This window comes from Festucalex cinctus, chromosome 11, assembly GCF_051991245.1.
Source record: "Festucalex cinctus isolate MCC-2025b chromosome 11, RoL_Fcin_1.0, whole genome shotgun sequence".
In the NCBI taxonomy this organism is placed as follows: Eukaryota; Metazoa; Chordata; class Actinopteri; order Syngnathiformes; family Syngnathidae; genus Festucalex; species Festucalex cinctus.
The window spans coordinates 15,796,414-15,811,221 of record NC_135421.1 but is presented as its reverse complement, the minus strand read 5'-3'; the positions used below and the strand labels follow the sequence as shown (position 1 = coordinate 15,811,221).

At 36.6% G+C, this 14,808-nt stretch overlaps 1 protein-coding gene across 8 annotated transcripts in view; it reads right to left on the bottom strand.

The window, feature by feature from the left end:
• tns1b (tensin 1b) overlaps positions 1–14,808 on the bottom strand; it is a 130,664-nt gene that overhangs the window by 36,920 nt on the left and 78,936 nt on the right. For 7 of the 8 annotated variants that reach the window (XM_077535907.1, XM_077535908.1, XM_077535910.1 and 4 more), the window contains 8 exons: positions 9,972–10,021; positions 6,505–6,676; positions 6,373–6,423; positions 6,165–6,287; positions 4,092–4,156; positions 3,907–3,990; positions 2,003–2,115; positions 1,838–1,898 (listed from right to left, as the gene is read on the bottom strand). In XM_077535907.1, coding sequence (XP_077392033.1) covers positions 1,838–1,898; positions 2,003–2,115; positions 3,907–3,990; positions 4,092–4,156; positions 6,165–6,287; positions 6,373–6,423; positions 6,505–6,676; positions 9,972–10,021 — 719 coding nt within the window. Of the gene's footprint in view, positions 1–1,837; positions 1,899–2,002; positions 2,116–3,906; positions 3,991–4,091; positions 4,157–6,164; positions 6,288–6,372; positions 6,424–6,504; positions 6,677–9,971; positions 10,022–13,507; positions 13,713–14,808 lie in introns of those variants that run through there. The other variant, XM_077535912.1, reaches the window with a different exon arrangement.

Here is a 14,808-nt window from a genome sequence, read left to right as displayed (position 1 = left end):
CATTTATTATTGCTTATAGTGTTTTCGTGAGTCCTTTACAGAACGCTGTATGTCAAATAAAAAAATGAACAATTATATTTCAACTTTTAACGCCTCTTGATATCGTATTTAATGCTTCTTAATGCCATTTAAGTCCTTGATTTGAGCAGAATCCATTTATTGATGTTTTTTAAACCCGTTTCGACCAAGGTTATTTTAGTTAATGGAAAAACTAAAACTAAAATTCAAAAAACAATTTAGTTAACAAGATCAAATAAAAAAAAATGCTTTATAAAAAAAAATGAACACTGAAAACTACATTTTATACTATAATTACAGCAAAAATGTTTGTTTTAGTCTTTTGTAATTTATTTCATGTTAAATGTTATTTTAAGTATATTTATTTCAATATTAACCGGAATAAAGATGATTGAAAGTGTGTCACACGGAAGTGACGTCATCGAAGCAGCAGCTAATAGAAAATCACCTTCGCTAGGTAAGAAATGTGTTACTTTTTTATTTTAACATGGTGTTTATTAAATATTGCGCACAATACACTTAAAAAACAAAAACGAGTACTGAAACTAACTAAAACTAAACTAAAACTAAGCATTTTTTTTTATTAAATCTAATAAAGACTAACAGAACCACCCTGAAAACTAATTTAAAACTCACTAAATTAAAAAAAAAAAAAAAAAAACTCAAAATGAAATAAAAAATAACTAACTTGAAAATTCCAAAACTATAATAATAACCTGGTTTGGACGACTCAAAAACTACTTTTGATCAGCAGTCTTGAAATGGATTCATTTAGTTCATTATGATTAGTTTTAGACCAAACAGAAGTGAGGGCTTCTCACAACTAACAAACTTAACTATATATCTGGTCAGGATACATACTTGCATGTAAAGTATATAGTAGTATACATTAGGGGTGTGAATTGCCTAGTACCTGACGATTCGATTCGTATCACGATTCACAGGTCACGATTCGATTCGATACCGATTAATCCCGATACGAATTTATAAGTCGATTGTTGCGATTTTTTTTTCATTCAAATTTAGAAAATACTAATCAGTAAGCTTGTAGAGTGTAAGATTTATATGAAAATGTATTATTTATTTATCTGAAATTTCAGTCTTATAGAGGTTGTAATCTGTTTCATGTTTGAACAGCATTGAAATAAAATATTAAGGCTTAATGTTCCGTTCATATAACATTCTTCCATGCTTAAGGTGTGAATCCTAAAAAAAAAATAAAAATAAAAAAATAAATAAAAAAAACGATGTTGCCGATTATTGAATCGATTCGAGAATCGCGCGATGTAGTATCGCGATATATCGCCGAATCGATTTTTTTAACACCCCTAGTATACATACTGTACGTCTCCTGTACTTGTAACGAAGACATAATTAACCTCTCACGTCATTGCGCCTCTGCCATCCAGTGGCCAAAGAAATCCACCGCCGCAACCTGGTCAATAGTGCCACTTGATGATCAAATGTAAACATTGCTTGTTTTTACATGACGACGCTGCAAAAAAAAAACCTCTAATCTCACATAAAAACAGGGGATTGCATCAGTCCTTGAGAACTAACGTCGGAAAATCTTAGCAGACCCCTCTCAGGGTACCAAATGACAATAAGCTAAAGTGCAGGAAACGTAAATTGTGCAAATACGAGCTTGCAGGTCAGTGGAATGCATTCATTTGAGAGGAAAAGGGAAGATGGCCGTCAGGGGATAAGCTATAACTGAAAATGAGCATTTTTTTTAATTATTATTATTACTACTGAATTTATTCCAAGTCTGCCAGTCCCCGGATTCTTGTGAAAGCATTTGAGCGTGATTAAGACTTACTAGATGCCAGATGTGTAGACGGGCTGCATGGCTTGGTAGATTTTGAGGAAAGGACGGCATCCTGATGAGAAATAAAAAAAAAAAAAAAAAAGAAAGAAAAAAAATAGCATGTCAGCCGTTTGTGAGCATTCGGCGCGTTATTTTCCACGCGAGTGTCGCGTATACCTCCTTTGGACTCAAAGTTGGGAATGCCGTGCATGATGACATGGTGAAGAAACAGCGGCTTGTTGTTGATCTTGATGTGACCGCTGAGCAAACCGCTGAAGTACTCCACATACCTGCGCGGGGGGCCGGCCCAACACATTGCGTCATTCAATTTCACCTTGACAGGGAGATCTTTTCAAAATAAATCGATATGTTTCACAGTAGTGAAGCATGCAAGACGATCAATTAATAAGCATCTTATTATGTTGGGAGTCAAATTGATCTTTTTTGTTACAAATTGAACATATGAAATGAAAATGGTTCATTTTAGGGATGTCCGGATCACATTTTTTTGCACCCGAGTCTGAGTCCAAGTCACCTGATTTTGAGGATCTGCCGATACTGAGTCACGACCCGATTCCTCGGCAAAGTATTAAGGAGGGGGGGGGGGGGGGAGTGTTTCCAATTTTTTTTGCATTTGAACAAGATCCTAGCTCCTTAAAATAATAATAATAAAAACAAAATTGCCAAAAATGAAAACCCCAATCATTTTCTCTCAATACCGATCAGCTGAAAATGACGTGATCGGGATCATGACATCCCTAGTTCATTTCATACATTTGTTTTCATCTCTGACACATTGAACAGCAATCATGATCCTGGGTCAATTTGACCCGTAGTAAGTTTAACTCATTGCTGCTTCAAATATTGCACACAGCATAAAGCATACAGAAGGCTTTGATACAGATTCTGACCTGAAGAGGTCGCTTAAAGTTATGGTATGGTCAGCAAGTGGCAGCAGAGTATAAGAGATCAACCAGGGCCATGTTGCAACGAGCTCTTTTTGACACTGTTTTCACCAGGAATGTGAATGTCGATGAAACGTAGCTATATTTTAATGCTAATTGCTGCAAAATGGAAACATGAAAGAAGTCAAGTCAAGTTTATTTATATAGCCCTTAATCACACAAAGATCTCAAAGGGCTTCACATGCCCACAGTTGACAAATAGTAACGACATCCCCTGATCAAACCAGAAAGGGGCAAGGAAAAATGTAAAAAAAAATTTTTTAAAAAACCTCAGGGAAAAAAAAAAAAAAAACTTGAGAAGGGGCCGCAGATGTGGTAATCCCCCTCCCAGGATGACCTGGCTGCAAATAAAAGAGACTCTAATCTTTCTTTTGGTAGGTTCCATGTTTTTATAGCAAAAGAACACGATATTCTGTGGGCCTTGCAAAATCAGTCCAAATCCAGTAAAACTTAAAATAGCTTCCAGTTAATGGGTTAATGTAATACTGATAACAATATCCATCCATTCATCCATTTTCTTGACCGCTTTTTCCTCACAAGGGTCGCGGGGGGTGCTGGCGCCTATCTCAGCTGGCTCTGGGCAGTAGGCGGGGGACACCCTGGACTGGTTGCCAACCAATCGCAGGGCACACAGAGACCAACAACCATCCACTCACAAGCACACCTTGGGACAATTCGGAGCGCCCAATTAACCTGCCATGCATGTCTTTGGAATGTGGGAGGAGACCGGAGTACCCGGAGAAGACCCACGCGGGCACGGGGAGAACATGCAAACTCCACCCAGGAAGGCCGAAGCCTGGACTCGAACCGGAGTCCTCAGAACTGGGAGGCGGACGTGCTAACCACTCGACCACCGTGACGCCCCCATAATAATAATAATTTAATAATATCATTTGAGTTCAGACATGCAAAGACCAGCATCTGACTGGAGTTTAAATACCATGTTAATGTGCTTGTTAATTAAGAAGTGTATGTTTCAGAGCCTTTTTAGAAAATTCAACACGCTCTGGGGCAAACTTGATCATGATTGCCGTTTCTGACATAACAGACGTGTCTTTGTGAGACAGTTCACTGGAGGGTCAGTCTTCTAATATTCATGTTTGTAAACAAGCTGACCTTCTCTGAGAGGGTTGACCCACAGGAAGCACTTTGTCTTCATAGAAGCGCTTCATGGCAAACCTGTCCAGGGCTTGGGCAGCGCTGCATTGCATACACACAATTAATGAAACAACACCCAAAACCAGTTTTCCGTAAACATCGGGGACCCCCGACTAACTGATTGCAAAAGTCTGAACACCCACCTGGCGGATATGTTGCTGTAATGCATGTAGGCGGCCACCACTACTCCAGTTCTGCCTCGGTTGCCCTGAAAAAAAAACAAAAACAAAAAAAAACAATCAAATAGTTCACAGATGGTTAATTATTATATTACGTATATTATTATTATATTATATTTAGCATGCCCTTTCCAGTATGAAACTAACGCGGAGTACAACAGACAAATGGCTCAACGTGCTTTTGGTCAAATTGGCTGCGGAACATTTTTTTGCCAAGAAACAAATGCAACAGGACAGTTAAAAGAGTTAAAAGACATCCCCAAAATGTGTCCAAATACTAAAAATAGAAAATGATGTCGTGCTGTGTGGCATTTATTAGTTACATAAGGCATGGGCAACACGTGGACGTTGTTCTTAGAGACAAGTAGCAAAACTTCCAAGCCCACAACAGAGTTGTTTCTCAACTTCCTGGGAAAACAGCAGCAGTTGCCATGGCAACCGCCATGTTTGTAGCCTCCCTCCTGTGGGGAGCTTCTTGGAACAAAGCAGCAGCGGTTTGGGGATGCCGGTGCCAACGATTATATTACAAATCACATCTTACAATCAGAGACTAATTTGGGAGCGACCGGTCGTTGCCTTTCGAAATGGTTCTCCTGTCGGGGCGTTGATGAAAGTGGTTCGCCGCAGGAGAATGATGGGACGCTTGGGCAGCAACGGGGAAAATAGTGGTCAGCTCACTTGTCAAGTACAACATTTGACTGGATTGTTTTGTTTTTTTTACGTGTTCTTTTTTTGTTCCTAGGCCTCCATAACAGCATGCTACAAACCGTCAATGACAGTTTCACACAAGCAATACATTTGCGTTGCCTCAAGGGGGCGTAGCAGGGCCCCAAGAAAAGAGTCAAGGACAGAGTTGCCAAATCTAAAATTTGTGCATTTGGAAACGTCGGAGAGACGACTACAACCAGTTTCTATTTCTAAAGTTAGCATGTCAATGGCATTTTCCATTCATGTTAGCATGAAGCTAACGGGGCCGGTCTTGATAGCATAGTTTCGTTAGCCCGGCTACGTTTTGCTTTGACTGTTAGCATTATGCTAGCAGATTTCCCTAAGACAAAGTTACTTGTTTGTTTAAATCAGGGGTGTCCAAACTACAGCCTGGGGACCATTTGCGGCCCGCCATCCATTTGTCAGAGGTCCACGGCATACTCTAAAAATGATAAATATTTAACATGGCCCTCGTCAAAAAAAGAGAAAAGAATGGGAAGCATGTGAAGGGAAGGCTTTGTTGATATAACTGTTTAACTTCAGACACAAATAAACTATGCACGACGAAAATAATAAACTTCAACTGTGAGTGGCATTTATTTGAGTGAGTTGAATTGAGTTTACTGCCAGCATAAAGTTCTCATATCACAAGTTAAAAAAATAAATAAATAATCATATCGTGCAAAGTTTTCCAGTCCGGTCACTAAAAAGGAAGAAGGGCTTGATAAAAAGGTGCAGAGATAATGGTTATATTGTGGGAAATGCTTAGTTTACATTATGCTGGTGATAATAGGAATAATTTATTTGTATTATTATTATTATTATTATTATTATTATTATTGCTATTGTTACGTAAAAGCAAAGTATATATGGTGTATTATTTATTACGAATGATAAGTATATTTATCCTCATTGAGTCTAATAATATACTAGATAGTCTAACAAAATTTACAAATGTTGAAAATATTTTGCTATTTTGATGTTGAAATGTGGATAAAGGGGTAGGAATATAAAAGTTTTTTATATATATATATATATTTTGTTGGTTAATATTATATCAAGTTTCCTTGTTTGCTTCAATTGCTTTTTTTCCCTTTATTATTACCATTATTATTAAGTTTTGGCTTCACAATTGTTTTTTTTGTTTTTTTCATTATTTCTAATTATTGTTCCTGTCTTTTTTTATGCATGTTTGAAATCAAAATCAAAATCAAATCACTTGTATGGCTTCAAAATTGCCCCTTTAAGCACCACAGACCGCAAACTATCCGTCAACAAGCCATTTTGTGCGAAGCATGTGACGAGCGTGTTGATTGGTTTTGTTCGGACCTTATTGTGTATGACCACCACGTTGTGGCTGTCCGCGCTCAGCCACGTGTCCATGGCCTTGCAGATGCTGCAGATCTTATCCAGCGCTGGCGCGTGATGGTCCGGCCAGCCAAAGTCCAAGACCTGCCCGCGAGGGGGAGCAGCAAGCAAGCGTCAAGACACGGAGGAGACGGAAGGACAAAACGCTCGCTTCGCAATCAACTTTTACTTTTGAATGAAGCTCGTTGATGTCGTAACGTTTCTCACTCAGGTTGAAGAGCTAAGGAGGGAAGAAGATAAATTATTGCACTTTGGGCAAGAGGCAGGGTAGAGCCGAACGTTGAATAAAAATGGCGCGCACCAGGTAGTTGTGTCCGTGTTTGGAGCGCAGCATGGAGGCGACCTCGCGCAGGTTGGCGGCATAGCTGAGCTCCTCGGCGCCGCTGGAGAACGAGACGGAGATGATCCTCTCGGTGATGTACAGCAGGTCCAACTCGTAGTTCTCCTCCGGGGACTGCAGCAGACTCATGCTCCTGCTCACAATGCACAAAAAAACATTTTAACCGCTTTTTTTTTTTTTTTCTGGGTCAATATGACCCGCCCTGTTGCATCATACAAAAATACAAATAACACAATTCAATTTTTTTTTTGTTTAAATATATAATTTGTGTTTTAATTAACATACTGAACAATATTTTTCCTACAGTTTTAAACGGGTCAATCATGTAACAAAAACAAAAAAACGTTTGCACGGGTTATTTTTTTATTATTTATTTATTTTTCCTGGGTCAATATGACCCGCCCTGTTGAATCATACAAAAATACAAAGAAGACAATTCAAATATATATATTTTTTTAATTAGTGTTTTAATTAACATACAATATTTTTTTCCTACAGTTTTATGAGGGTCAGTCATGTAACAAAACAAAACAAAAACATTTTCACGGGCATTTTTAGTTGTTTTTTTTTGTCTTTGTTTTTTTTTTTTTCTTGGGTCTTACCTTGGGCCTGTTGAATCATACAAAAATACAAATAACACAATTCAAATATTTTTTCTTTAAATATAATTAGTGTTTTAATTAACATACAATATTTTTTCCTACAGTTTTAAACAGGTCAGTAATGTAACAAAAACAAAACAAACAAAAACATTTTCACGGGTATTTTTAAGGTTTTTGTTTTTGTTCTCCTGGGTCATTATGACCCACCCTGTTGAATCATACAAAAATACAAATAACACAATTCAAGTATTTTTTTTTTTTTTTTTATATAATTAGTGTTTTAATTAACATGCAATATGTTTTCCTACAGTTTTAAACGGGTCAGTAATGTAACACAAATACATAAATACAAAATGCAAAAATAAATTTAAAAAAAATTAAATACAAAATACACAAAAAAAATACAAATAAATACAAATACAGAAATAAAAAAAAATATTAAATACAATTAAATACAGTAGTTGGCGACGGCGTTGTCTTGTTTTGCTTTTTTGTTGTAATTTGCTTTCTTTTCTTTTTTTTTTGCTGATTACACCTGCAGTGGGTGAAAGTGACCAATGATCTGGCGCTCTCTTAACAGGAGAGTTAACTCAAGGTGGCCCATTTCATGCCAACCAGTAGACTGTAAAATATGCCTCGGAATCGCTGGAAATAATCCACCGCATGTGATTTCAATACATGTGCTCGAGGGTAGAGGGAATGTTTTTAAACATTATCATATACTCATCTACTGAGTAGCTCTGTGCAACAACAAACATAAGACTAGTTGCATAATATCATTAAAACAGTTATTTGTGTTTGTTTTTTTGTTTTGTTTTAGTTTTGTGCCAACTGTTGTTCCACAGAAAGGTGACGCAACAAATGCATTTGGTTTCACTTAACATCATTTTTCAAGCCCAAAAGGACAAAAGGTCACAACACCACATGCAACTGATCAGTGGTAGCATCTCATCTCTCCTATTACATTTATGATTCCAAACCAGAAAATTCAATATAATTTAACACAATTTTTCATAATACCGATTTTATTAAATACGTACAGTAGTTTTTTCTTTCTTTTTAACCTAATACAGTACATCTGCTAAGTGCGGTTGAATTGAATTTCAATTTTAATTACAGGACTTTTAATCATGTAGTAATGTTTGTTTTCAAACATTACGCTACTGAACTGAATTGTGACTGATTTTGCAAGGCGCACGCAATATTGTGTTCTATTGCTATAAAAACATGGAACCTACCAAAAGAAAGATTAGAGTCTCTTCTTTCACCAGGAAAACAAAGTGTGTTTCTATCTGTTTCTGTTTTGCAGCAGTGAGCATTTGAATATAGCTAAGTTTCAGCGGAAAAAAACGTATAAATACGTCTTTGGGACACTTAAATTATTTAAAATAGAACATATTTATACGTTTTTTTTGGAGCAAATGAGTTAATCATGTGACCCGCAGCACATTTAAATGGCACACAGTGAATTGGACTCATCTCCAAAAAATGTGTTTAGGCTTTTTTCCCTTCATATTGAATCATAAGATTTCAATCTTTGTCATTTTGGCCCCGCCCAACAGAAGAGGGAAGCTAAAATGACGAGCAGAGGCTTGGCGTCGTCTCCTGAAATTGATTTCACACTTCTCACAAACACGCTTGATTGTGAGTGTTCGGCATGAAGTCGAGGTAAGGTGGGGTCTGGTTTGGGGGAGGGGGGGGGTGGGGAGACCCTCACACTCAGACAGCTTCATATTTCCCACATTGGTCAGCTGCGAGCGGCCCACGGGCAGGAAACTGCTGAGAACATGCGGGAGAACTGCTCCCCCACTTTTACTGTACAGCAAAAAATAAAAAATAAAAAATTGGTCCACATCTGGAGACGCTCCAATTGCTTTGCTGGAAATTCGTCATCGCCAAATATGGACGGACGCGAGAACAACATGTTCTCACCATCAAATGTTGCGCTTCACATTTTTTATTATAATGTGATTTCGTCTGCAGTTATGATAGTCAAGACGCAATAATATAGTTGGACTTATGTACGTATTTGTTCTAAATTCACAAGGTGTCAATTTTTGGGGAGTTTTTTTTTTTTTTTTAGTTCAATGCCGCCATACAGCACTCATATCTCAATTTTTTTGCATGTAAGTCAGGCGTGTAATTTGCATCTCCACTTGAACTCATTTGCTTCCAAAATCATAAAAATACGTTCTATTTTAAATGTTTTACGTGTGTCCAAAGACGTATTTATATGTTTTTTATATGTTTTCCTTTTTTTTTTTTTTATGCTAGAGCATAAAGAAAGCTTTGATGCAACCTGTCAACTGCAATTAATGGGTGAAAAAAAATGGTAGTGATTACAAAAACGGCCAGCAGGTGGTAGCAGAGTATAAAAGATCAACGAGGGTAATTTTGCTCAAAGCTCTTTTCCACGCTGTTTTAAATAGATTTGTGAATAATTATGAAACTTAGCTATATTCTAATGCTAATAGCTGCTAAACGAAAACAGATAGAAATATACGTTTTTTCCTGATGAAAGAAGAGACTTTCATTTTTCTTTTGCTAGGTTCCATATTTTTATAACAATAGGACACAATATTGTGTGGGCCTTGCAAAATCCATCAAAGTATAGTAAAACAGTCGGCAGCAAACGGGATTGCTTCGGTGAAAATGACTGCCAGTCAATGAGTTAATAACGTTTTGTGTCTGAAGAAAAAAAAAAAATGTATCGAAATTCTCATCTCACTTGAAATAACTGTTATATTAACCCTCCTGAATTACCACTGATGTTTCGGGGTCAATTTGACCGGCGACACAACAGGAGTACAAAAAAACAGATCCTACCTGGAAGGTCTGCGTCGTGACTCCATGCTTTTTGAAGATTTGGTTGAACCCTGGAAAACAACACAATCAAAAAAAATTGTATATATATATATATATATATATATATATATATATATATATATATATATATATATATATATATATATATATATATATATATATATATATATATATATATATATATGCTGCAGCTCACAAGTCAAAATGGCTCCACTCCTTGCAGACATAACAGTTGGCATGACGCGACATATTTTTTCCACATAATAATTGACTCATTTTGTCAGGAAATGACGAGCATGTAAGCCACTAATGCAATTGTGCGTGTTCTTTATAAACTGGATTATTACTTGATTGCATCTCAAGACAAATTGCATTTTTATCTGTGGTGAAAGGAAAATGCAAGCAGGGAGACGACTGCATAGTTACGAGTAATTATTTTTCACCATGAACTTTGCATGTCACAAACAGGGATGTAACGATATCCAAACATCACAATATGATGTCACGATATGATAATATTACGTTCTGCTTCATCTGACCAATAGCATGGATTTGAAACATATAAGGGCCAAAACATGCCTTGTGAAAATTAAACTACACTAAAAAAAAAAAAAAAAACTAGCCACCAGAGGGTGCTAGAACTGCACAAATGGAAATCAACCTGACTTTTTTTTTAACAGATGTACTGTTTTTAATATCATGACATGACGATGACGATACGTTGTAGCAGGTTTAATATCGTGAGATCACGATATTGCTGTTATCGTTAGTCACAAACAGCAGTATTGTCACTGGGTCAACCGTATCCAGAGCGTGTTTATGTATCTAAAAGCATTAAAGAGGGGGAGGTGGGATCCCAAGAGACTTTGTTGCAAATATGTGAAATGAAGCATTTTCATTGCATAAGTTACACTCCACTAACTTCTAAAGTGGGTCATTTTGACCCACGATAGAACAGGAGGGTCCCATATCCTCACTGCAGACTTGATCTAAATCCAATTTTGAGCCTACGTTTGAATCATCGGCGCCATTTTAATGTGTCTGAATTTCAAGCCGTGCGAGCTTTTGAAATGAAACTCGTCAGCCAATCGGATTAGGGCTTCACCGAATAGCAGATGAAATCAAAGACATGTTTGGAAATACCACGTTATATTGTTGCAAAGCAGTTTTTTTTTTTAGATTTTCACGAGGCATTCTCACACAAAAATGTTCCTTTTTTATGACCAAAAAAAAACCCCCACCTCAATTCATACAGTATCCATCATTCAAAATTCTTGCTCATATAAATTAGGAATTTGACGATATATATCAATATCATGATAAATTGTGATCTTTGTCTCCCAATAGATTATCGATATGCGTACTACGCAAGTATTGCGATATTTGTAGTTAATATACAGCCACTAGAACGGCTCCATTGTGCATTACTTATTGAGCAATTACCTGGCAGCCCTCTAGGGGGAGTGCTTCATAAGAGTGGCGGGGAAATGCACGCAAGTCTTCAGGCAAAGAAGACTCATCAGCTTACTTGTGTTTATCTGTCCAGCAACCGACTCAGTTTTGCATACGTTTCTATGAAAAATGTGTATTATAGCTTCAATTTTAACATTTTAAAACATATTTTATGTTTCGGACTTTTTGAAGCACACCTTTTCTGAGGAATATTAATATTGATTTAGAGGTTCCCACCCCTAATATAAATGCGCAACGATTCAACGCATTGACTTCAATTTAACAACGTAATGTTGAATGTGCTTCATTGACCCTCCTTGACATGCAGCATCGTCACGTCAACAACATTTACATAAACATGGAGGTTATTATGATTTTGCTTCCGTATTAAGCGACGTCTTACAGGCTTACCAAAAACATTGATAAAACTTGTCAATATTTGGCAGACATTGTGAACAATGACAACACCAATATCATAATTTCTTTTCTCTCCATTCAGGAGAAAAACAAAAAACAAAAACAATAACTGAAGGAGGTGTGGCATTGAAAAGAATTCAAGGTGGAATCGAGTAGTGGGGTGCAGGGGACGTATGTTGAGACCTTGAAAGCCTGTTTCCAGATGAAAACCATCTGGGGGGACACGCACGACTTTAACAAGCGGGCCGTCCAAATGAAATGAGAACGTGGGAGGTCAGCAGACTTTGTGCCAGCCCTCCAAAAACAAAACGCTTACAACATGCTGTGTGCTGTAACTCTTTTTCTCAGGAGCAGCAATCGTCTTCACGGGTCAATTTGACCCCGGGGCATGTTTAAGTACCTCAAACTGTCAAAAATCCCAAGATGGTTCATATTGCAAATTATTAACATTATTATTGATACCATTACTGAGGAGGAGAAGAAGTTTTATAACATACCTAATATTATTATTATTATTATTATTATTATTATTATTATTATTGCTGTTGTTTTTATTATTATTATTACCTGGGTCAATTTGACCCGGGGGCATGTTTAAGTATATCAAACTGTAAAAAAAGCCCAATAAAGATGGATCATATCGCAAATTATTAACATTATTATTGATTCCATTACTGAGGAGAAGAAGCTTTCTAACAAAACTACTCTTTTTATTATTATTATTATTATTATTATTATTATTATTATTATTACCTGGGTCAATTTGACCCGAAGGCATGTTTAAGTACCTCAAACTGTCAAAAATCCCAAGATGGTTCATATCACAAATTATTAACATTACTATTGATACCATTACTGAGGAGAAGAAGTTTATTTATTTATTTATTTTTTTTTTTTTTTTAAAGAGGCTCTTACTCTTAACTTTTTGAATAGCAGTTTTGTCTCTGGTCAATTTGAGCCGAGACACCCAAATGCTTCAGAAAGTGGAAAAAACAATCCAATTAACATTGTTCATGCATCATCATGACCAACCCAGAACATTACAAACCTATTTCAGCGACTCGGGTCAATTTGACCCACAACATAACAAAGCCTCCTATTAAGTTAGTTTTGTCAAATCATGCTGTGAAGAGAAACAGCAACAACAGAGCATCAAATACTGGACATAAAACAAAAACAACAACAACAACAACAAAAGAGGACCTTCCTCTTAACTTTGTGAATAGCAGTTTTGTCCTGGGTCAATATGACCCGAAAAATCAAAATGTTTCAAAAACTGGAAAAACAATCCAATTAACATTATTCACGCATCATCATTACCAACTACGCACATGAAATGTCATAACAAATTTCAGTGACTCGGGTCAATTTGACCCGAGACATCCAAATGTTTCAGAAAGTGGAAAAACAATCCAATTTACATTGTTCATGCATCATCATTACCAACTACGCACATGAAATGTCATAACAAATTTCAGTGACTCGGGTCAATTTGACCCGAGACATCCAAATGTTTCAGAAAGTGGAAAAACAATCCAATTTACATTGTTCATGCATCATCATGACCAACCCAGCACACGAAATGTCATAACCTATTTCCGTTCTCGGGTCAATTTGACCCGCAGGCTTGTCAACAATCCATCAGTGGGTGTTGCGCGGCTGCCTACCTTCCTGAATAAGTAGCCCGTACTCCATCGCCATGCCCCTCTGAGGGAGGAGAGCCGCCTTCTCAAAGAACCTTCTCTGTTCATTTCCAGCGTGCCCGTTTTTTTGTTTTCTTCCAGGGTGGCGAATAACGACGAACGAGAAAAAAAACGTTTCTCTATTTTGGTGGCTCGGTCCAACACATATTACAGCCTCGGCCGCCGTGCTGCTTTCATTCTCGTCACTCCGTATGCTCTTCGTCAACCCCTTCTGGGTTTGTCTCTCGCTCTCTCTTTCTCTCTCTCTCGTTCTTCCTTCCCCCTCCCGTTCGGACTCCCGCTTGGTTATCTCTCACCCTCGTATTCAACTTTTTCCCCCTGTGAGAATTTCACTGCCTCCTCACCCACGTGCGCACGGCCGCGTTTGCGTCTTGGGATCGACATGTGAGATTTGGTGAGAGCCAGGGTTATTAATAGCTTGGGAATTTTTTTACATTTTAGTTCGTTTGAGTTTTGGTTTTTTTTAATTGAGTTTAATTAGTTTTCAGGGTGGTTTTGTTAGTTTTTATTAGTTTTAGTTATTTAATAGTTTTAGTTAGTTTAGTATTAGTTTTAGTTTTTTTATGTGCGCAATATTCAAAATTATATTTAAATTTGTATTTACATTTATATTATATTTAAATTTAGTTAGTTTTAAATTAGTTTTCCGGGTGGTTCTGTTAGTTTTTTATTAGATTGTTATTTAATAAATACTCAGTTTTAGTTAATTTCAGGATTAGTTTTAGTTTTAAAAAAATGTGTATTACTTGTGCGCAATATTTAAAAAAAAAAAAAAAACAGCATGGGAGCAACGTCATCTGAAGGTGCTTTTCTATTGGCTGCTGCGAGATGACGTCACTTCTGTGTGACGCACTTTCAAACGTCCTTATTCCGGTTATCAAAATAAATCTACGTAAAATCACATTTAAAATCACCCTCAAAGACTCGTGCATGAAATTAATTACTAAAGATGAAAATTAAGGACATTTTTGCTTTAATTATAGTTAGTTTTAGTTAATTTTGTAAATATAAAACGTAATTTCAGTTAGTTTTGTTTTTTTAAAAAGCATTTTCGTTTTTATTTTATTTTGTGAATGAAATTGTTTTTTGAATTTTATTTTTTTTTCCGTTAGTTTTATTTCACTAAAATAACGTTGGTGTCTTGTCAAACTCATAACTAAACCTTATTCGTCATTCATCTTTATTTTATTATTTCTTTTATTTTTTTAATTGTTCGTTTTGGGCTGTTGAGTCCAAAAATTGGCATCCATCCCTTTCAATTAACT